At 44.9% G+C, this 23,642-nt stretch overlaps 1 protein-coding gene across 1 annotated transcript in view; it reads right to left on the bottom strand.

Moving 5' to 3' along the window:
• Nucleotides 1-740: 740 nt before the first annotated feature.
• The window catches only part of LOC136715914 (uncharacterized), a 65,941-nt gene continuing 43,039 nt past the window's right edge, over nt 741-23,642 (bottom strand). Inside the window, exons 11-17 of the mRNA XM_066693326.1 lie at nt 15,950-15,993; nt 8,330-8,520; nt 7,970-8,040; nt 4,607-4,764; nt 2,748-2,892; nt 1,934-2,077; nt 741-960 (exon numbers count right to left, since the gene is read on the bottom strand). Coding sequence (XP_066549423.1) covers nt 742-960; nt 1,934-2,077; nt 2,748-2,892; nt 4,607-4,764; nt 7,970-8,040; nt 8,330-8,520; nt 15,950-15,993 — 972 coding nt within the window. The 3' untranslated portion in view covers nt 741. The remainder of the gene's footprint in view (nt 961-1,933; nt 2,078-2,747; nt 2,893-4,606; nt 4,765-7,969; nt 8,041-8,329; nt 8,521-15,949; nt 15,994-23,642) is intronic.

The following is a 23,642-nucleotide window of genomic DNA, read 5'->3' as shown; positions in this document are numbered from 1 at the left end:
GTAGCATTAGTTCACAACCATTACATCTCATTTGGTTTCACCCCCCAGGGCTAAACCATTCATAGAAAACTCCGCAACAAGCAAGCGTATTCACAAAGGTTTGAGGGGGTTGGGGATGAGGGTGGGAAGCAGGGACCATCTCTGCCGTGGAAAGCCTTGATCTCAGAAGTTCTGAAGTCTCTGAAGACACAAAATATCAACGATCTACTGTCCAGATTAAAGAAACAAAAATAATAACCGATTTTTCTCACTTTTTTCTTTTTTGGCTCCAATTAAAAATTCCATACAAAAGTGGGTTTGTAAAAGCAGATTTACCCAATTAATTAAATGACTCGGTAGTACTTGGAATAGGGACTAGAAGATGGGTTGCTTAAGAGGAAAAACAAAAACCAAATTAATTCAAAAGTGAGCAGCTGGGTGTAGTTTAACATAATATACTTCAGTCTAGCACTCAGTCGCAGCCAGTAACTTCCTTCAATGGCTCCCCCCCAGGTCTCCGGCCTCTCCGATTCACACTGCAGCCGCCCACTTCATCTGTCCCAGCAAACCATGTCAGTCACCTGACCTCCACGGCCTTCCCCTATTGGCTTAGGAGATGGGGGAGATGGGAGGGGCCTCCTTTTGGCCAGTATCCCACCCCTCCCTCCCCCCTCCGAAGCCCCCAAAGCTAAACAAAACCTCGCCGGGGAGGACGGGGCCCCCCCTCCCCCTGTGCCGCGCCCTCCCCCTCCCCCGGCCACCTCACTGCTTGACCGCCTGCCGGTAGCTGTGTCTCTGGCCCTCACTGCGCTTGCCCTTGGAGCTGCTGCTCTGCTGGCTGACCTCCTGCAGCGTGGGGCTCGAATGCGCCCGTTGCAGCCCGTTGTCGTCGAAGAGCCGCGCCTCGAACGCCGCCAGGTCCTCCTCGCCGCAGCGCATCTTGGCGCGCAGCAGCATGGCGTAGGTGCCGTAGCGGGTTTTCTAAAAGCCCATAGAGAGAGACAGATTAACACAACGCAATGCAATGGCATAAATGTGAGAATGTGATACCATACAATATCACACAATACTATACAATACAATCTAATGGAAAGCAGCAACACAATGCCATACCAGTTTAGTCCAATCAAAATTGATGTATGCGCGAACTGCCAATGAGCAGACTTGTACTCCATTGGATTTTTCTTTTTAAATGTCTAAAATGTCTATTAGCCGGCTTTTGAGAGTGAGCAATTTGCGACCATTTGCTTCCAGTAATTGTGCTAACTAAACGATCAGTTCAAATTCCTTCAAACTGGAGGCACAGAATTAAAAAGTTCTCCATGGATTCGTATGACAAAATACCAAAGTGTCCCTTTAAGTAGTAAAGGCAATAAATGCAACCACGACTGGCTTAGCAGTTAGCGGTTTGTCAGACCCTTGCTATGGCCTAGGCCTTGTGCACACTGCAGAGATGGAGAGCCACAGAGAGACTCGGAGGGGGAGAGAGAACAAATCAACCGCACACAGTCACACAGGAAGGAAGGCCTGAAGGGAGAGGGAGGGAAGAGAGAGAGAGCTAAACACACACTTCGAGAGAGGAGGAGGAGGAGAGATGTCAGGGGCCTAATGAGCAGAAACTGTTGTTCTAAAGTGGTTTATGTTTATTGCAAAGGACTTCATTGTTAGATTAAAAATAGAGCCCTCACTGACTGTGGATGTCGATTCTCTGTGCTGTTAAAGGCACAATGCTTATTTAAGCCACTCAATAGTCCAGTGATCTGCCACAATACAACACACAGCTTTCACACAGAGATAGGTGTCCAGCACAACACCAAGCAGAAGACAGAACAGGCACAAACACACCAGTCTGATACGGATCACACCATTTGATATAGCAGACTGTTATTGCGTGTCATTGACTGCAGGCCATAAGACCGTGTTTGTGGGGGTTGGCCGCACGGGGTGCGCTCACCTCAAACTCCAGGTACTCGTCTCGCTGGCGGTACTCCTCCAGCTCACGACCTTTCACCTTGCGGTCGGGGGCGTTGGCGCGCAGCTCGGCCAGCTCGGCGGAGGTGGCGCGGAACCGGGCCTCGTGGGACTGGACCTGCTCCTCCTGGGGTGGAGGACGACACAGAATAGATTACCTTCAGATAACTACCATTTCATTCCAGCCCGTATGCATATGAGCTGGTATCCCCCCCCGACACACACACACACACACACACACACACTTAATTAATCGTACTTTGTATTCTGTCAGCTCCTATATTGCACTGTATAACTTCAATCCGTCTCTCTGGAACGTTTCCTTTTATGCTCGAATACTGACGAGTGAATGCTTGCAGAGATCTGTTGCTAAGAAGCGACTGTTGTCGTCCCCCTCCCCCAGAAGTGTACACCTTTGATTTGCTGTTTAAACACATATGATTGGTAATCCTTGAGGAGATGTTTATACCCAGCAGCCCCTGCACATCACCATCAATGCTCCTTGTAGTCACTGTACTGTGTGAATGTGCACTGCCCCCGTTTTTTCTTGGGAGTGTCAAATATGAAGCAAGGCTGAGAGACCGAGAAAAACTGTTATCTTGTGTATGCTCCTACCATCGTCCATACATGCAGCCGCTGTCATGGTCTACGCTTGGGAGAGAGACCATATTTCCAAGGCTCTGCTCATGCCCTGTATGAGGACAGGAGACCCAGGGCAGGTACTGTGAAACCCAGCCATGCGTTTAATAGCTTGGTCGTCTGCTCCATTAGTCTACAGTGTCCTGCGAGGGGCGTACCTGTGACAGTTTGGTGGTGGTGGCTGGCAGTAGCGGCCGGCTGAACTTCTTTTGCGAACCGATGGCTGCTGGGAAGGGCGGCGAGGAGAACATGGCCGCCACCGTGTTGATGCGCGTGATCCACGACTGCATCTGCTCCGCGTTCCTGCAGGGGGAGCGATCAGAAAACCCTTTGAACATTCAGTGCTTGACAAATGAAAGCAACGTGGAGGAAAGGATGATATTTTTTAAGTGACGTTGTTCCACTAGTAATATTGTGTCTGTGTAGAGATCTGGATGTTCTTTATGGATAAAGGGGAACAAGCACGGTTCAAAAAGATGCGGTTTTATGCGTTTTTACATGTTGCAATTAGTGTGCTGTAAGATATGTCCTTTTTTCCAGTTAAATTCTCTCATTTACGCAAATTTTAACAGTTTAAAACAGAAAACTCCCCAAATAATAAGTTAATAAAAGATATAAAAGCTATTTGTGGTTTTCAGGATGTGTCGTGTCACAACCCACTGGATAGCAGAAACACAGCGGGAAAAACACAAAATCGTCGAATTGTTATCAAGTCAACCGTGTGTTAGTGTTTCATGGTTTTACTCCTTTATAGTAATTCTAGTTTCAGTAGACAAAGTTTTGGCGTGACCATGGCAGCAGGGAACATGGTGAAGACAGGGTCATGCTTTTCTACTTTCCAGCAACAGAGGAGATGAACCCAGTGGAGACTGTGTGCGCAGCTAAACAATCGCACATTAAAAGAGAAGAAAATCCATCAAGCTGCAGACATTCTTTTAATTGCAGTGCAGTCCAACATTTGCGGCACTAGAGTCATCCCACTCGCCCACACTGGTTTGTATGAATAGGCTAACGCACAACAAAGTACATCACAGTGGGCGAGTTTCGGAATCAAATGTGTTCAAGGTAAATGGTAACTTTCTTATTCCAGTACAATGTGCGTGAAGTCATTTGTTTTGTCTTTAGTATAACAGGGGTTACAGAAAGTATGATTATGAGGATTATAATTATTACTTGTGAACAGTATATATATGTATATATCCCCATCAGCCCATATCGATCCACTGCTGGATGAAGGCCTCCCTGAGATGTTTCCACCTGCTTCGATCCACAGCTTCTCTTTTCCAGGGTCAGAAAACTATGGCAGCTGCTGGGGACTGGGGGACATTATTGGGTGAGTTTTAAAATGTTAAAAAGTGTAAAAAGATGCTCATATGATCCCATACACCTATTTATTAGCAATACACAAAGACACACAAAACCATAATTTTAGGAACCACAGAAATCACAACAATTTCCATTACAACAGTATAATGATATAGTCCTCTCATATCCCTGAATTGTATTCACAGCAATGTGACGATGGTTTTTAGTATCATAGTTACCCTTGTCATATTGAGTATATGCAGAACATCATATGCTAGGGTTAGATCTTTGAGGTTTCAGTGGGTTGTGGAACAATGGGAATATTCTGTGATTTGGGAGTGCTCATTCTCATGTGGCAGAGCTCTAAACTGCTCTCTCTCCTTCCCGAGTGCCTTCTCAGCATGGGAAGTGCTTCAGTGGGAGGGCTGCCCTCTTACTTTGCAAGTAATAAGCGCTCATCACTTTTTGATCCAGACAGCAATTTGGTGCTTCGGTGAGACCGGCAATTAAAGCACAGTCTTAATCTTAAAAGCTGTGGCATTTAGGCCAGCCTGTGCTCCCCTCCCCCTCCCAGTGTGTGTGTCACTGCTCGCGTAATTGCCTGTTCAGAATGAATTGGGACCTGCATGGCAGGAGCAGAGGAGCCGGCACTGTAAACGGAGAGTCATTGGCCCCGAGTTAGGGGGTGGAGGCGGCAGGAGACGAGACTCACTGTGCCTGGAAGAGGAAGACCCTCCAGTCTGCCGTGCGCAGGTAGAAGACGTTGGGCCTCTTGCTGTAGTCGGCGGCGCGCATCGCCAGGGAGTGGTGAACGGACACAGCGTTCTTCAGGTCCTCGTCGGACAGCTGCTTCTCCGGCCTGTACTCCCCCTGGAACAGAGCCACGCAAATGCATAAACATGCAGACAGACACACAGAGACGCACAAACAAAACCATTTTCTGGAGAGGTTTCTTTATATTCCTTATCCAAATGGATTATTTTTACACCAAGTTTCTGTGCTACAAAGCTACTGTAGGTTTGATCTGCTTCCTGTTTGCCACTCCATAGGAATGAGAAGAAGTGGGTCAGTCACAGAGCTCTACTGTCCCACGTTGATCTCTGGCACTCCAAACCCAACTGTCATAAAAGGTCACACCATCAGGAGACCATGACTCATGCCAACCTGGGCTCCAGTCTGCACTACAGCCAGGACACACAATCCTATATAGCCCATTACTACAACAGCAGCTGGAGTGGTCAGGCAGGGAGATCTCTGGTCTCAATGCCAGTGTAGGCAGAACACACTAGAAAATAACATTTTCACGGTTACAAAATGCAGTTTGTGATTTGCTATTAACGTGTCGGTCAAAGTTTATATTCGGTCTAGATCCCATGTCTATTTTGCAGCCAAGGCACAGAACACCAATTCGTAATACAGTTCATATTTCCTTTAACGGTGCAAGTTTTGTGCCTTTCAAAACGAGGCTCTCGAATTGCAATTCTTCCCCCTTTCTTTCTGCAGAGATGATAAATCGCTGCCAAAGTAGCTATTCGGTTGTGACAGAAAGCAGCAATGGTAGCACATTTTGAACACAAAAGGCAGACATTTTCCCAGTTGGAGGGGGTCGATCGAATCCAGTTTTGACCACTAGATAGGCTTTGGGTTTGTGTGGGTCTAAGACAGGGGCGTCAAAGTCATTTAGCCATCGTGGCCATTTCTGACAGCACCTTAGTGTCGAGAGCCATCTAATGATAAAAGGAAGGAAAAAAACAACACCTGTATTGTGTGTATAATTGTTACACAATACTGTTACACAATCTTAAAATAACTAATAATTAGGAAGTATAACATCTCTTAATGAAGTCTTATTTTCCACACATAGCCTAAGATATAAATAGATTTTACCTTTCAAAACGTCTGTCCTGACACCTGGCAGTTCTTACCCCTCACTAGTTTTGGGATATCAGCTGAGATATCAGAGCAGTGGCAACACGCAGTATTGCAGACAGATGCTCATCTGTGAGCCTTGACCTGTGTTTCGATTTGTTCACGTTCATTGTGGAAAAGAGCTGTTCGCAAATGTAAGTGCTCCGGATTTTGGCAAAAAGCTCTGTTAGCTTTGGGAAGATGTTTGTTGGGATGTTTTGGTAAAAGTCTTGCAATGACATTGTAGAGTAATTTATCCCTGAGATTGTCCTTGCTCTGCAAATCTGAAGATCATCCGGGATATCTGCACTGAATGGATTAGCAAATAACTGAAATATCTCCCCTGTGTGACTGGAAGTCTAAGAAGTTCTTTTAACAAGTCTGACAGTTTTGCATTGTAACACATGCAGCTTTCTTTCCGAAATGCATCTTTGTGCATTTCAAGAACCTCTCAGCAAGAGGGAAAGTGAGCGAAATTTCCTCCAATGGTTTGCCTCTCCCACAAATTCAACTTTGCTTAAAAGCACTTATTTCTTCTTGCATTGTGACAACCTGTTTGGGTCCTTAAAGTTTCCTAATTAAAATGTTCATTTGCTCAGTAAGATCGACAAGGAAAGCAAAGTCCATCAGCCAATGAGGATCTTCAAGCTCTAAGTGCTTTGCCTTTGTCACTCATAAAATTCTGAATAACCTGACGCAAATTAAAGAACTGCTTCAAAACTGTGCCACGACTCAACCAGCGTACTTGTGAGAAGTACTGAATGTCATCATACTGTGATGACAGCTCAGCTAACAGAGCCCGAAACGGGCGGTGCTGCAAAGCTCGGCTACAAGTGAAATTCACACACTTAACAGCAGTGCTCATTACGTCACCTAATTCGGCTACCTTTCCACACAGTGATTCTTGGTGGATGATGCAATTCAAGAATATGGGCTCGTCTATGATGAGCTCCTTCTCTCTCTCTCACTCTCCCAGTTAGCCCACTTATTCTACATGTCATTGATGGCGCTCCATCAGTGGTGACACCAGCGATGCCCAGCCATCTCCAGGGCTTCATTTGGTTTGTGGAAAATGTCATTTCCAGTGGTTGTGTCACCCATGCTTGCTAAAGATAAAAGTTCCTCAAAACTTAAAAATCCCGCGTAACCCCTCTGACAAAAACAGCAAGCTGGGTTGTCTCGACTACATCCATGCTCTCATCCAGAGGAACTGAGATGCTTTCTCACGAAGTTGTGATTCTGTCTTTTGCCATGTTGGTTATTCGTTTCAGAACCGTATTTCTTGAAAAACGTATTTGCAAAACTCTCCTTCTTTTCCGGGCACACAGCCTCAGCTGATTTTACCATGCATTTCTTGATAAAATCACCTTCTGGGAATGGCTTTGAAGCACACAATCTCTTTGGAAATCAGGTAACTAGCCTCCACTATCGCTCTTTTTTCTCATGTTGTGGAAAATGCTTCGTTGTGACTCAATTTTTCTGTGCGGTCCCTGCCTGTTAATTCGGAGTACTTAGCTCTGTGCATTGTATCATAATGACGACAAACATTATGCTCTTTCATAGCGGCCACAGAAGCATTGCAAATAAGACATATGGCTTTGCCGTCAAACTCAGCAAAAAAATATTAATCTGTCCATGTTTTTAGAAATTTCTCTGCACATCATCTGCTTTTCATTTGGGTGGAATCCTGCAAGGGCTGTAAAGTGTGTGGCGACTAGCTAGTAGTAGCTGCTGTGCAAAAAATACTAATTAAAGCGATGACTCAAAATTACAAATTATGCACGATCCTCCCTCAACAACTCAACATCATTTGGTGAAAAAGCCCTATCCATAGGAAGCGATAACCAATGAACATGCATTTTACTAAAGCTACACCACTAACCAATAGACTTAATATTACCATATATCATGTTGAAGCACATATGAAGCGCACTGACCGCAAAATCTGTGAAAATTACGGATTTAGAAAAACACATTCTCTTAAAATCATATTCGCATTCTTGAGGAAAGCTTCTCACGGGCCACAGAAATACTGTTCACGGGCCACACATTTGACATGTCTGGTCTAAGAGAATATGTTTATAGGTGGAGTTAATAGGGACAAAATCAGGTTAAACAAGGGAAAGGGAAAGTCAGCATTTATAATATGATAAAGAAAAGAAAATACCTTCTGTAAGTAGAGTATCAGCCCTTTCAGGACCGCGTAGAAGGTCTTCCAGCCTCTTTTTCCACGGGGAGCTGAGGACACAAACACACAGCGTCAGGATCAGAGATCACAGTGAGCAGCGGAGCCCTCTGGTAGACATCAAGGCCAGGTCAGGGCTTTTTGCTGGATTTTAAAAAGGGTGTGAGTGCAAAACCCCCAACTGACTTGATTTACTCCTGCATGTGACCTTAAAAACCAGGCCCTGTGTTTGCATCGCTTCCTTGTGCGTTCAGGGCTGGAGATCACTCCTCTGTGCTAGAGTTAACACATAGACAATGACATCATCTGTTATGCGTTTGGCGGCGGAGATGAAAAACGTACTTCTCTTGCCGTCAGGGTCAGCGTGCACTTTGCGCACCAGAAAGCCGTTTTTGTAGACCAGGGCGCCAGGCTGCTGGGCCACGCCCACAAAGGGGTTCCCGCAGCTGCTGATTCGCTTCATTGTGCGGGAGGTGGAGTCGGCGTGGCCGTCTGCCAGCTCGGAGAAGGACTTGCGCAGCTCCTCTTCGTCGCTGTGAAGACAGACCACAACACCACACCCTTAGACCTCCTTTCTGACAATCCACCACAGACATCAAACTTCAACAGGGTTAAAACCCGTTTTTACTAATAAGGAACAACAACAAAAGCATTGGGTTTGTGTCCTATAAATCTTTCAGGGTGGTTGAGAACAACACATTACTAATACACTGAAAAATGAAATCAGGTGAGCCAGAGAGATGAGCTAAAATAGCATTAGATGGCCAATTGCGCAGGTTATGCAATTTTTAATCTAACAAGCAACCTGAAATATAAGAAATTATTACCGGATATTTTAATATAAATATTTTTAATTATCTTGCTTAGACATATTATTTGATATTAAAGGATTGTACGACCCAATCTTTATCTATCTAGAACACAATGCCTTCTAGCAGAAAACTAATTTTGAGAGACTGACACGATTATTTTAAAGGAGTTTAAGGTGCTGAGTATTTTGCAAAACTGGATTTTTCTTAAATAATACCAATCGTAAGGTAATTATCTAATTCCACTGGCAGGTATTTATATTTAAATAATGTGAGTTTACTAATGTTATGCACAATTTGTTTTACATTGATTTTCTCACAGTGTAACTCGATTGTTCGACTGACAAAGGTGAAGCAGAGTCAGCGGCATAATCAAACAAAGGTAAAAATACCAGTTTGTTTGGTCAATAATGACTTCAACTGAGTTTATTTGAGTAAGAAATAGCAGCTAAATGTGGTTAATTAGACATCACATGATCAACAATACTTAATAATCCAGCCCTGTTCATATCACAGTCTCACCATAATAGCAGTGTTCCTCAAATCTGGTGTTCGCCAGCAGGAACATTTCTGGTTTTCATCCTCTTTTTTAATTAGTTAATTGACTTGGATCGCATCCTTGAAGGACTGGATTTCGAAGAACACTGGCACACAGCAATTCTGACATTAAGGTCCTAAGTCAATACTGCGAGGTTACCATCAAGCTGTGTGTCATTTGAAAGTGTAAAAATGTACTTTCTTATTACTGCCATGCTGCTTGGGCCAAGTGAGCTCCACAGCTGCCATCTCGGGGCGTTCTCTAGCATTACTCTTTGCTCCACAAGACTGTGGCAATGGCAAATCCCTGTGCGGCCGACAACCACAAACTGACTCTTCGTTACACCTCAAGCCGCCCCTGCAGAACCACAGCAGTGTATCTGAAAGATGGAGCAGGACGTGGGCATATTTTAAAGCGGGGGAGGTAATCCTGGGAGACGATAGGTCTGTCAGCTCAAGCACTCAAAATTGAAGATGTTTTTTAGTTTTTTTTTTACCTCAGCAGTCTTGCAATAACCCATGACTGATCTGGCAAACATCTCCCATTCCCATCAACACTGCCTCGCTTGACTCTTGTTAATGAACACCACCGTGGTGCCAGTGTGTGTGTGAGACTAGAGCAAATGCAGCAACTGCTGCCTCGGAGGTAATCTTAATGAAATGAAAGCTAAAGACCCTCCAGCAAGGGACATTAGAAGCTTTGAATGCCCTGCTCTGCAAATGCTACAAAATCTTGAATGAAAGTCTTGACTGATATGCTTTAGAGCTGCAGGTTGGAGAAACACAGAGGACCCCAGTGCAACAGGAGGCAGCTGTTTTGTATAAACAGTATTTTAATTATCCAGCAACCGGCTCCTTTAGTTTGCTGTTAATTAAAGAACGACTCGCTGGCATCATACATCCCAGGTGACACCTGCACGCCATACAGAGTCTGACAGCCTGTGATCCGCAGGTCTGCTATCTCTGCCCCCAGTGCTGCAGGGACCATTCTGTGCACCCGGGAGTCCAGACCCAATTCGGTGCTCTGTCACATGTGATAAAAGCATCCCTTAAATGAGTAAGTAACGTTGCTTTGATTCTCTGCCTCACTTAATTCTCTCTAATCTTCAAACCCTTGTCTATCACTGCCCAGCTTATCAAATAATAGCGTGGTATCATGGTAACAAAGGGAACACAGAGCAACACAATTGTCTTATTAAAAAATGTCAGAAATGCACAGGTATCAAACCATAGAAGAGAGAAAAATCTGGCCAAAATTTTTAAAATAAACATAATAAACTATACATATATGCATGCAAAATAGTACAGTTGCTCCTAGTGGAAATGGAACCCATGAAATGTGCAGACAACGTTTCTGTGCTACAATCAGAGAACAGTATCTACGCTAGGCAGTCGGGCTAATATGTTTCTGCAACATTTTTCTCACATATTTGTCAGAACCAAAATACATCCTCACACACCACTGCCAGAGTGAAACGTGTCAGTTGGCTACACTCCCCTCGTATCCTGTGTGCTGTTTTTCGGCTCTTCACTGGGTTGTACTTCCCCCTCACTCTTTGACCACCTGCCAGTGACTCCTCAAAACGCACCTGCTCAGACAGCACCTGTAGATCCTAAAATCTCTCTGCCTTGTGACTTATAAACTTATCTCTAGGACTGATCATTTTGCCATATTCTACACGTTTAGCAAAACCAGGCTACACACAAAATGTAGACCTGGGGTGAATTATAATTAAACTCACAATTAAAACAATTTTTGAGAGTCCAAATTACAATTTTATAGAAGGTCAAACACAAAACAATATAAACAGGTATTGTAATGACCGTTAAACAAAAACTAGCAGGCAGATTTACCTGCAAATTTAATTCTGAGATCTTAAGGTTGACAATGGTGTGAACTGGAGTGGAACTGGTCAATTTCATGAATTACAAATCAGTCTGAACCTCGCTCTCCACCTGTGCTTTGACAGATAACACTACCAAGGTCACCAACACATCCTTCTGCTCTACGAAGCGCGTTTCCAAAAGTGCCACGTCGCAATCTGTGGGGGGAAAGGGGCGGTTCTGCCAGGGAACACCTCGGCTCGACCGAGACCAGCAGCACATGAATTTGTAACGCAGATTCTGTCAAGATGGATACTGCGCTTTCATTTCGAATAGGAAAGAGCTGATGGCTGAGCTGCAGACAACTGCTATTAACCCTGGATTGGCTGGACGGAGCACAAGAGCCTGCCGTCAGCGGGAGCCTGCTGTGTTGCTGTGCCTGTTGCCTGGTTACCACAGGCCGGGGCGAGGAGACATCTCTGCACCCGAAGCAGTGCGGAGTAAGCAGCTCTAGTGCCTTATAATTAACACTGAGCACTGTAATTACCTCTCAGACCGACTGATAGGGGAGCGAGAGTGCAGAAACTCGGAAGGAATGAAACCGAGACGAAATGATGCAATCCGGGACACACACACACACACACACACACACGCACAATAAAGCATTTACTTTCTGGTGTTTTTTTTCTTTGGCATTTTATCCACCATGGTCAATTTACCAGGGTAAACCGGTAGCTGGAACTTGGCCAAATCGGATCAGAATCTGATCAGACCCCTTCACATTTTTTTTTTTAGATAAGTCCATGTGTCTCCATTTTCTTGCCTATGAAATGTATTAATGTGCCAGGAAAAGAAATGGAGTATTTAAAATAAAAAAATAAAAAATAAAAAAAACTAAACTAAGCGCTAGGACAAATCAAAACTGTGCCCTACCTGTGAATTGCAAATTCAACACTTGTACTCTTGTGAATTGTGAATTGTTTATTACACTTGGCTGTATTCATTGTCTGACGCTACTTTCAACTGTTTTTGGTAAAAGCACAATGTATTGTATTGTAAATTTATTGTCACATCAGTACTACGTAAATGAGAGTCAATGTTAGAAATTAAGAAAAAAAAACTCCACATTGATGGCCAATGAAAACCATACACCGTACATAAGAACAGCTCTGTAAATCAGACTGAATTACAGGAACTCACTCCTGTACGATCCATTTGGTCCATTTTAAATCGATCGGGAATGGAATTCAGAATCTACTGCCATTCCTTGCCTTTTAATCCCTCCAATTTGGGATGGATGTTCCACCCTGTTTTTTGTTTGTTTTTTGTTGTTGTTATATTGTACTGCAAGTGCATATAAAAGATATATTGGGTGAGATGGAAGACCACTAACACCACAAACTTTTGTCACTCTTAACATGGCTTTACTATAGTTTTACATGCATTCACTGTGATTTACTACACTGTTATATTATGGGACTCCCATGATATACCATGAGAAATATATAAGTCATGTGTACGATGGTAGACCATGGTTTACTGGTGGTACAGTGTAGTCAAACACAACGAATGAATGTGAAAACCAAAGGAAATCACGGTCAAATTATGTTAAAAGGGCAAAAACCCTATTGTACATTTACCAGTGTAAACTTGCATAAGGTGAACCAAGTATTCCCATACGGACACCCAGTCCCAGTAATGCCATGTCAAATGTCAAGAGTGGGCCAGGGGCTCCGCCTGGATTTAAAGAGTTAATGAACAAATTAACCTCAAGAGAATGACATTCGAAAGTTCAGCCATCAGTCACTTCCAATGAGCTGCGGCGACAATTTATACATTTTATATCTCAGATCAATTTTTCTCGCCCATGTCTTTCCTGAAAATGTTTTGCAGTTCAGCCGGCACCGCAACATCACGAGAGACTCCGAAGCAAAAGGGAAAGAAGAAAAAACAGAGAAAAGCAAGAGAAATAAATGGTCGGGGGATATTGGTAAAGAGGGGGATTAAAGCAGTCAGCGCAAGATGAATAGAGGAGAGCAAAGAAATAAAAGGAATAATAAAAGAGATTTGAGGTCCCCTGGGTCCTCCTCTGAGAGAGATGGAAGCTGGGTTGAACCCCCTGAGCCCAGCAGACAGGAGCGGAGAAAGAGAGCAAGAAAGAAAGAGAGAAAGAGAGAGAGAGAGCGAGAGAGTGAGAGCAGTGCCATGTGAATGTGATGCATGCGTTGTGTGTGTGTGTGTGTGTGTTTCTCAACGTGCGAATCGGTGTGCGGCACTTTGTGTGTCTGTGGGTGTATTCAGGTGGTGCATTGGTAATTGTCTGTTTTTCCATCGCTGCGTTTGTATGGCGTTCTGCCACATTGAAAGGAGCAGCCTTGGAAAAATCTGTATACGAACAATCACTTTTGACTACAGCAGAGCCCTTACACTCGTCTCTGGCCCTGTTTCTGCTCAAACGTGATTGTTAGGATCCATTTCAGTCGGTGCTTTTCTGTGCATGTCAGTTAACCTGCGTGTTAAGCGAGTGTAGTTATGTGTGGACTACTGTGTGGTCGACTGTGTGTGTGTGTGTGTGTGTGTGTGATCTGTGTATGCCTGCGCACGTGTGCATGTGTGTGTTTGGTGTGACTTCAGTCCTCAGCCCTAATTACAGAGAGAAGCAAGAGGGGAGCTGTAGCCATGGCAACAAAGCCAGAGAAGCTATGGTCTTAATTATAAGCTCTGAACATCAGTGTTGGGTCCTGAATAGAAAGCCCCAATCACAAGAACACAAACAGACACACAAACACGCACATCCAAACACACGCTCCCAAGGTTCAGAGAAGAAGAAGAAAAATAAAATATATATTTTTTTTTAAATCGCAGATGCGAACCCCACATACACCCACACAGTCACGCATCCACTCTCACAGGCGTACAGCGTGTTCTGTGCGAGCGGCGCACACACGGAGAGGGAGCTGCGGTGTGCACTCGGAGCCGCGGCGAATTTTAAGTCTCGGGTTATTCTGTCACCGATGGCAGGTGGCAGAGTTGAGACGGCTCCCAGGGGCCCACAGCAGGTAATCGATTCGCTGGTCTAGGCATCCTGCCCAAGCCGATTTGTTTAAAGAGTAGCGCAAGCCCCCCTACCCAACCCCCCTCCTCTCTCAACCACCATTACTAGACTAGAAATCTCAGCAGTTGGCACTAGGATAAACGCAGAAACCACAGAAGTAAATCTGTGTGAGCCCCGTCTCTGCCATGCCTGTACACGTATTTGCATTGTCTGTGGCCCTGCTGATGTGCCAAGTCCAGCTACCACATGCTGTTGTGAACAATCTGCTCCCTTTTGTGCTGGGTCTTGTGTCTGACACGGGTTATTGAATAAGGCAGAATCCTCTAGACCAGGGCTCCGAATCACAGTTCCTGCAGGTCTGCATTGTCATCTGGTCTTTGTTCCAACTAGAGCTCTTTCAATTACTTAATTAAGCTAGTTATTTTATCAATGAGACATATTTGACATTATTTAAAGGTCTTTCACAGTGCACGTCTTAAACGATTTTTCGGTTTTATATTCAAGGTGCCACTACCAGTAACACGATTCGAAGCCTGTAGACAAGCATTTATCTCATCCAGTCGAGATCAGCTAACCAGACCAGTTACATTACTGGAAGCTGTAGTGGAACAAAAGCCCTCATCGGAGATAGACACAGAGATAGACCGAGAGACTGAGAGCAAGAAAGAGAGAGAAAGAGAGAGAAAGACACAGATAGACAGATCAAAAGAGAGAGGCCCCCGATTGACAGTGAAAGACCGACCATGCAGATAAACAGACAGATCAAATAGATTAGATAGCTATTCCCAATGGTAAAATGCATTATCGTAACGCTTTGGCGCCTTGAAACAGATTTCTCTCGCTCCTTGGCGGAGCCGCCGATGAGTTGCAGTGTGAGTAACTGGGGCGATAAAGCCGCACTCCATCCTGTGTGACTAATCCCTTCTGTCACACAATGCAGCGAGTGGGGCTGCGGAGTCGAGCGCCTGGCCTCCTTCGAGCAGCCTGTGCACACAGCCTCGCAGCTCTGTCCAGGCACCCCGGCCCAGCCTCTCGGACACAGGCAAAGAGGCAGGACTCTCAGGAATCTGTGTGCCCGTGTCCTGCCAGTCTAATGGATAGTCTATCAACTATCAAATTATCAACGCGCCTTTTCTAACCCTTGCCCGTGGATAGGTAAAAAGTGGTGATATTCCTTGGGGGTTGGAATGGCGACAAGATCCGTGACAGTTCTAGTGCCATAGGTACTTGAAAAAAACATTTAAACTGCAGCAGAAATGCTCAATTACTACAACCTGAAAAATCGGAATGAATTCTAGAAGTCACCGCAACAGGCTTTCGCGCAAATGGCGTCACCCAACACCGAGGCAATGATACCACTGAAACATGAATTGGATGTCTTTCCTCTGCATCCCCTTCACAAAAGCCTTGCTGAAGGTAGAGGGGGAAACAGCTGAACTGTAATTGCACAACCCTGGCCGACCCTGTTCCCGCAGAGCCACAATCCACAGGTTTTATAGGTCTCTCGGATTCATCCATCACTCAAACCCATGACTGCTTAAGCCCTATTATGGTATAGATTAGGTGGATAACAGTTCAGGCATCTCAAAAAGCAGACATTGTGGATCTCTGGGGCCGTTCTGAAGCATAAAGATTAGGCAGGAAAATCTAAATCAAGGGCCTTAAATATAGCATAACCGGCAGCCAGGGGAGAATGAATTAATAATCACAATTTTAAAAAATAACTTTCAAACTTACATGGTCCACTGCAGCTTCTCATTCTTGATGGAATTGTACAGGGCCTGTGGGAGGAAGAGAACAAAATTAGCCTTTTCTCCCAAGGGGCAACTTGAATACTAGCCCCGCCCCAAAACAAACACCCTCTGCTGGACAGAAACAGAACTACACAGGTCAGTCGAGTAGTCGTGGCCCCATTATTGAAGATTGCAATCATCTCACTGGTACCACCTTCCACTGCTCTGAAGATTGTGCATTTTGCAGCAAAGTGGACTGCTTCAGGCAGGTGAACACTCAACATTGGACCAGTTCATCAACAAAACCCACAACAGCAACAATAATAATTATACTTTTATCCAAAATATTCATATTCATAACAAGAACACACAACTGGAAACGACTGGGCAATATCTGACACAGCAGAAATCCTAGTTTTTAGGACGAAAAGCACCCTGAGGTTATACATCTTCATTTGTAAGGAAGGATGAAAATTACACGGCTGAATAGTTTTCTTTTGGGATTCATTTCCACAGCCTGGGATGGGACTCCGGCTGCCGGGTATGAATTGGACGCCACAACTTCAGCCTCCATTACGAACGCAAAATTAACGTCAAACTACATACATAACGAATGCCATTTTAATTACTAGTCCCAACCAGTCCGGAGATAATTACAAACTGCGACCCCCAAGAGAGCGAATTTTAAGGGAAACGAGAGAAAGACCTGTTTTTGACTATTTCCCAAAAGTGGCTTGATGAACAACTCCACCTTAACCCCTCAGGTTTTGACCTGTACTGTAAGGACCCTGCAGAGCTGGCTTACACGGATGGTTAAGGGGGCTTTTTTTAATAGCAGCTGTTCTGTATTTCAGATGGTCAACCACATGATTTCAGAGCTGTGTTGCAAGATCATTTCCCAAATACATAAAAAAAATTCTGCATAATCATCTGCAGACTTTAAGAGCTGATCACATTGACCCCTAAACTGAGAACTGAAATAAATCCCAATTTAGCCTATTATCTTAAGGTAGCATATTAACAGAATAGTCTACTAGTCTTATACCAACCATAAACTGCATATCCGTTATTTATTTATTTATTTAGCAGTTCTCATATTCTGGGGGTATTTTGCATCCTCTGTTAATTAATAATGCATTGCCCTAATTTGCACCGACTCCCTGGATCAAACAGCGAGTCCCGATTGGCTGTTCCCTGCAGGAGCAGGAAATGCGAATAGTTGAGCAGCATTATTTATTTGACCAGCAAAGTTGGTGTGAATTAGGGCAACATGTTATTCCTTAGAGTAGGGAGCTATAAACTTTAAAAATCAAAAGTATGACAGTGACTCTGCATATTTTTACATCAATACTTGTGTTGTATTGTATAATGTTGTATACAATAAAATAGTAGTTATTTGTATGATGATTATATTGTACTCTTGTAAAGCTGTAAGTCTTTTGAACAAAGGGCTTTTAAATTAAATAATAATCAAATGCACCATGAAAGTATTTATTTTTCTGTATCACACGAGGATATTGTTTAGTCTCTCTGCATTATCAGCACTCATTAAGCCCAAGATTAAAGCTCCACTTGCTGGAAAATCTGAATTTAGGCCCATTCTCAATCCCATATCCTGTCTCAAAGACTTGCCATTTGGAAAAACAGGGAGACAAGGCTATATATACACAACATACAACACCCCTTTCTTCATTTTCAGCCCATTGACGGGAACCCGGGCTAGAGATGGTGCCCACCTCGTTATTGTTAAATCCTCATCCAATTTCTCCATCGCATCTCCTCTGATAAATGACAGAGCCGGGTCCTCAGCAGCTGATTGCTCGGGTGCCAGTAATCGCTGGATAAGTAAGATGTATAGAGAGGCCTGTCTCTGCCCGAGAGGACTGCCATGATTTATAAGCGCAGTAATACGTCAACTAGCCTCTTTCCCCTCCTCCCCTCCCTCCGAGTTGAGCCTGGCTCAACAGACAGAGCTGGGCAGATCCTCAGACACACTGAGCAAAGCAATTACCCTTCGATGCAGTGATGAAAACAAATCTAAAAACATAGCAATTATTTTAAAAGGTATATTGAGAGCTGCAGAGGCTGTTATATGCACAGAAGCCAAGTCTGTTCAGTTTTAACCAATCAATCAGAGAAAATTAAGCAAACAGCCCTTTGTCTAGCTGCTCCACAATGGCAGGGTGAGGACGCACACTCGCAGGGGAGAGAGATCTCTGCCCAGCTGTGCGAATCAAGGAGTGAAGCCAGAAAAGCCGTGTTGTGCGACCAATTCTGACCAGAGCACGCTGGAGTCCTGTTACCATTTCATAGCCGTGTCTAAAGCATGGAAATGGTGGCGGTGGAGGAAAACGTGGAGAAACAAAAGCTTTTCTGATCAGCATTATGAGGCTCTTTAGCTGCAAACCCTGAACACACAATTTATATAGAAATATACAGTGAGATTTCGGTGTTTCATGTACTCTGAAATGCCCCCCATCCAGACATCTCACATCTCACTTTCCTGCAGTACTACCTCAGCCTCCCCCCCAAGCCAAGAGCCACAACACTGTGTGGCACTGCTTACTGCCTAGAATGGAGAACCCTGCCATGCCACATTACAATGAGCACCTCCCAAAAAAACAGTGTCGGATGTTTGCCAGCACTTTTCTTGTATATCAACCAGGCTTCGGCAGCAAGCCATGCTACCAGTTTATAATGCCTGGTTTGGGTCTGCATCCCTTTTATGGCTGGTGCTGTGTTGTGTAATGTAAAAAAACAACAACAACAACTACACAAAACAGACAAATAACTCTTTGACTGAGGCTGCTCAGTGGTGGATGGGGCTGGGCTCATGCACTGTACAGGCATGCTCTCTGGCAAATCGGGGGGTGGCATACCTTTTTCTTCCTGGCCTGGGGGTGGTTCTGTCCATCCTGTGCTTTGCCCAGCAGGTCTGGGAACACCAGGGGCTTGAGAGAGCGCGAGCGGGGGGTCCGGGGGTAGCGGAAGGGGTCCATCACCCGGAAATCGCGACCGTAGCGCACAGAGCAGAGCGAGCGGGAGCGCAGGCGCCCTGCTGAGTGCAGGCTATTTACCCCGATCATGACTGCAGAATAACCCTTTCTCCCACAACACCAAGCAGAGAGGGCTCTTAAACTTAGCAGCTGGCAGGTTTCAGTACTGGCTCGAGCTAATAGACCCCCTCCTGAGGCAGCTGATCACCTTTAAACACTCTCTAAAAGCCCAACTGCCTTTTTTTCTTGCTCTTGCTGACTGCTGTCAGTCCTGAAGCTTTAGGAATACAGCGAGTGATTGCTTTCTTTCTCTTTTTTGGTGGTGGTGGTGATTGGTGGTTGGGGGGGGTTCAAGTGTTTATCAGTCCCAGCGTCACTTCGATCAGCTCCCAGGTGAAGGATCACAGGATCGTGATCACAGCAAGACAGTGCTGGGTAGATTGTTTTTTCAGTGCGGAGGCGAGCGGAGGGCAAGCTCTTGGCCTTGACGGGAGGGGTCTGCAACTCCACGTTCTAACCCTCGAATCCTCCAGGGAGGCTGTGGATGTCAGTGGCGCATTTACAGGGCCTATCTTGAGGAAATCCTGAAGACAGATCGCCGGAGGGAGGTCATGGTAGGCTGTGAACTAAGTGCTTCGCTCGTTTCTTTTTGGCGATTATTTTAAAGCTCACCACGTTACCGATGATCCCTACTACTAGCACTGTGCTACAAAACCCTTGCCTTTGTGTGAAAAAATAATTAAATCAAATATGTTTTAGTTTGCGTTTTGGGACAAAAATGCCAATGCAAATAAATCAAATCAAATAATTAAATATCTCGCATTTATTGGCACTATCAAGCAGTCTGAAGTGATATCCTCTATCTTGTTCCCAAACTGTAGCGTCCCCTGTGCTCTGCTAACAAGCAATGTTCTTTTCAAGGCTTTCAGCTCTTGATGATTGATTGTCTCTTTACCTGGCTGTGTCAGTATTTACCTCGCTGTCTCTCTGTGCCAGGATGGGTACCAGCTGTGTGTGCGACTCTCGTACTGTCCCCTGTGTTTGTGTACTGGTGCCTCTGCCACACAGACCCAGCTCTTTGTCTCTCTGCTCCCACAGATAACAGCAGACGCACTCACAGAAGACAAGTAAGCCACCACAGAGAAACAGGCGGTTATGGGCAAGAACTAAAAAGGTACCCTCATGAAGACTAGACTGACAGACACACAGATGGATACAGGACAGAAGGGAGCAATGGCAGGAATACAGATCAATTGCTTGTGACTGGAAATAGAGCACGCCAGTCAAACAGAACAGGCAAACAGTCCGATGGCACCAACTGACAAGACAGACAGACACACACACACACCTTCCTACCGAGGAGCGAGGAACCTAAAATCCCACTCTACGTTTCGTCGTACCTCCCTGGGGAGATAGATCAACAAATAAATACATTAATAAATAAAATCACTCGATCAAAGGGATCAGACGGATGGCGGAACATTCACAGGCGGCAGAATCTCCACCAGCGACGGCTAAACCGCAGAAAAAGAGCCGCACAAGCCCAAACATCTGCGAGAAATCCTGCAAATGCGCGAGGAATCGGAGTATATCCTGTTGCTCCCTGTTTAAGATGGACCCTGAACCCCCGAAAGCAGCAGCAGCCACCGATTGGCACCTCTGTCTTGGATGAAATGTGAAATTTTCTCCTCTGCTTCCCTTCACGATTTCCCAATTCAGTTTTATCCCTCTTCGGAGGAAAGAAAAAGAGCCCCCTTTCTGGTCATCCACTTGTTTCAGCGCCTGATACTCTGAGGGTATTTGGAAACGATTATTTCGAACAAAACAATAAATTACTTCTTTTTTCCTCTTTGCTTATTCTCCGTCCATTGTGAAACCAGGAGAGGGGAAAAGAAAAGAGCCTGTCCTTTTGATTTTTCCCTTCTTCTCTGCTCTCTTTTTCTCTCCCTCCTTTGAATAGCTGTTGCCTTTTTTTCTCTCCTACTGCAGATAAAAACTGTCTCAATCGCACTGAAAAAAAGCGAGCTGACGGGGGCTGAGTGCTCGCTCTCTCTCTCTCTCTCTCTCCTTCTCCCTCGCTCTCTCCATGCGTATCTCTCCCTCCTCCTCTTTCTCTCTCTGTCTCCAAGCAGCGAATCAGAGCTTTACTAGTGCACCCCTCGTAGATGCCAATTAGCATTCTGCACTGGCTGCTCTAGAGGTAGCAGAGAGGTATAGTGAGAGAGAGAGAGAGAGAGTCAGGGAGCTAGGTGGAGGGAAAGAAACAGGTAGAATACTCCTAGGAAAGGGGAGTGGGAGAGTGAGAGAGAGAGAGAGAGAGAGAGAGAGAGAGGGAGGGGGGTATCGGAGGGAGATTAGGAGTAAGGAGATCATGGGAGAGAGATGGATGAATGGAGAAAGGTCTGGTTGTCCACATCCGAGAGCTGACGTAGCTTGCTTTAATAAGGAAAAGGTTTGGGCCAAAACAAAATGAATGCAATCAACGTAGAGGAAATATGGCCTCCAAGACCACAGCAAAGACAACTGCCACAGGATGCATCTGGCTCTGATAAGATGCTGTAATGACGGGCCACGATTTAATTCTGATTGAAGCTTATCAGATGCTTATTGGTTATTGTGTGGGAGAGGCAGCAGAAGAGAAAGCAGAGAGAGGCAGAGGAGAGAAGGGCAAAACGGTGAGAAAGAGCGGGTGGGGAGGGGGAGAAGAGGGGCATTTTTATAGCTCTCGGATACCTGCCCTCATCTGTACTGGCAGAAGACTGACCACATGGGCTTTGGTCATAAATCTAAAGTACACAGAGCTCCAATTACTTATCCATCTATCCATCTTTATATATATATATATATATATATATATATATATAGCTAGCAAAGCATATGAATAGCATACTGTAGCATTCTCCTTTCCATCTGCCCCAGTTATTCACAGAATACCCCATTTACATCACATTTCAGCTCGGCAGTGAGGCCAACTGAAGATCAATGACCCTCTTTGTCAGCCCAGGCAGCAGAGGAGCCAGATCTATAATATTAATCAGATGATAATTTCAGAATAATAAACGAGAACCTCATGCATTGCCATAGCACCGTTCATCCCGGTAGAATCAGTACAATTAGTTCACCCACCAGGGATACATCTCTGGGGTGGTTTGCAGCAGCCATTTTGGGCTTCTCTCTACCACAGACACACCAATCCATTTCAAACAGAGAACATGTTTCACATTGAGGACTGTATTGCCCGGGCGCACTGGTATTCTTTTAATCTGAAGAGCTACCGAAACGGTTCGATGAATAACTAGTCGTCCCTGCCTGTTAGACCAGAGGGCAATGTAAGTATTGAATTTGCACAATTGAAATTGAGCTGGAGGTTTGGTCAGGGCACTCTGGTGTGCTCCCCGCCTCTCTCTCCCTCCTCTTTTGAGTAGATCTGTGGGATTTGTAATGACTCCCAACAGAATGACCTTAATACACCAATCAATCAGTAATGAATGAAAATTAATTGTATATAGCGCCTTTCTGGGCTAAACATCACAATGGGATTCACATTCAAAATAATCAATAACAATCATCAACATTATCGATGTCTCATCCAAAAAGACCTGTTGGCCCAGCTAGAGAGGCCATTTCTGCCTGGGCCTCACTTGAAGCCAGGCAAAAGCCCTGCAAACCTACTGGGAACTACAAAACGAGTCTCTGGACCTAGAATATTGTCTTTTAAGCCAGAACTCCTCTGTCAAGACTGTTGCAGATACCACTGTGACTAAAGAATAGGAAGTCCTTGGTATAATGTACATTTATAAAAATATATTTGTAGTGTAGATGGATTTTTTCTTATTTCATCCATATAGGTGGTTCCCAGCTGGTGGATCTAAACCCTGAAGAGGGGCTTTTTTGGGAGGCGGATTAATTCAGCCATTAATATGACCAACATTGTTGTGAAATATGAAATTCCTGTGAGAGGACCTCAAAGGGGAAAAGCACACAGGGTTAAGTATAAACCTCTGCTTTAAGTAAGTGTCTAGCAAAACTACAGGAAAGAGAACAGCTCTCTCTCTCGCTCTGTCACTCGCTCTCTCTCTCCACGTCTCTCTCTGTCTTTCTCTCTCCCTGGCGAAAGAGCTCTGGGAACAGGAGACTAGCACTATCAAACCCGGTACATTGCTGATCTAAGCAACCAGCTCTTGACTTGTCTTTATTTAAAAGTGACCTGGTTCCTTCAGCTCTGTCTTGCCACACTGTCACCACACAGGCCTCTGCAGTCGGAGGCGCGCGGAGGGCTTTCTGCCAGAGTGCCTTTGCCGTTTTCCTGCTAATGCAAATCTCCCGAGTGGCTGCCTTGCACCGACACCAGGCCCACTCCAGAGCCCCGCTCGGGTTCAGATGGAGATCTGATCGAGAGAAGTGTCAGTCAGAGCACAGTGAACTCCATGTACCCTTAACAGAAGTTGGGGACAGCACACAGAGGGAGCGATGGAGGAAGTTGTCTGTTCTTCCAAAAACAAAAGGCAATTCAATCAATAAATAAAGATCCTTAGTAAATCACATTCAGCACGTCTCTTAGATCATGTTATTTTTATGTGGAACTCATTTTGGCTAGCCTACTTGTTTGTGCATTGGCCTGTATTGCTTAAATGCATGGTGGATTTACAAACTCCATATAACCGCACTGCTGTACTCCAGGGACAGCATGAGAAGATGGAG

The sequence above is a fragment of the Amia ocellicauda genome, chromosome 20 (genome assembly GCF_036373705.1).
Source record: "Amia ocellicauda isolate fAmiCal2 chromosome 20, fAmiCal2.hap1, whole genome shotgun sequence".
In the NCBI taxonomy this organism is placed as follows: Eukaryota; Metazoa; Chordata; class Actinopteri; order Amiiformes; family Amiidae; genus Amia; species Amia ocellicauda.
The sequence above is the reverse complement of the archived record's forward strand: the minus strand, read 5'-3'. Positions and strand labels throughout refer to the sequence as shown.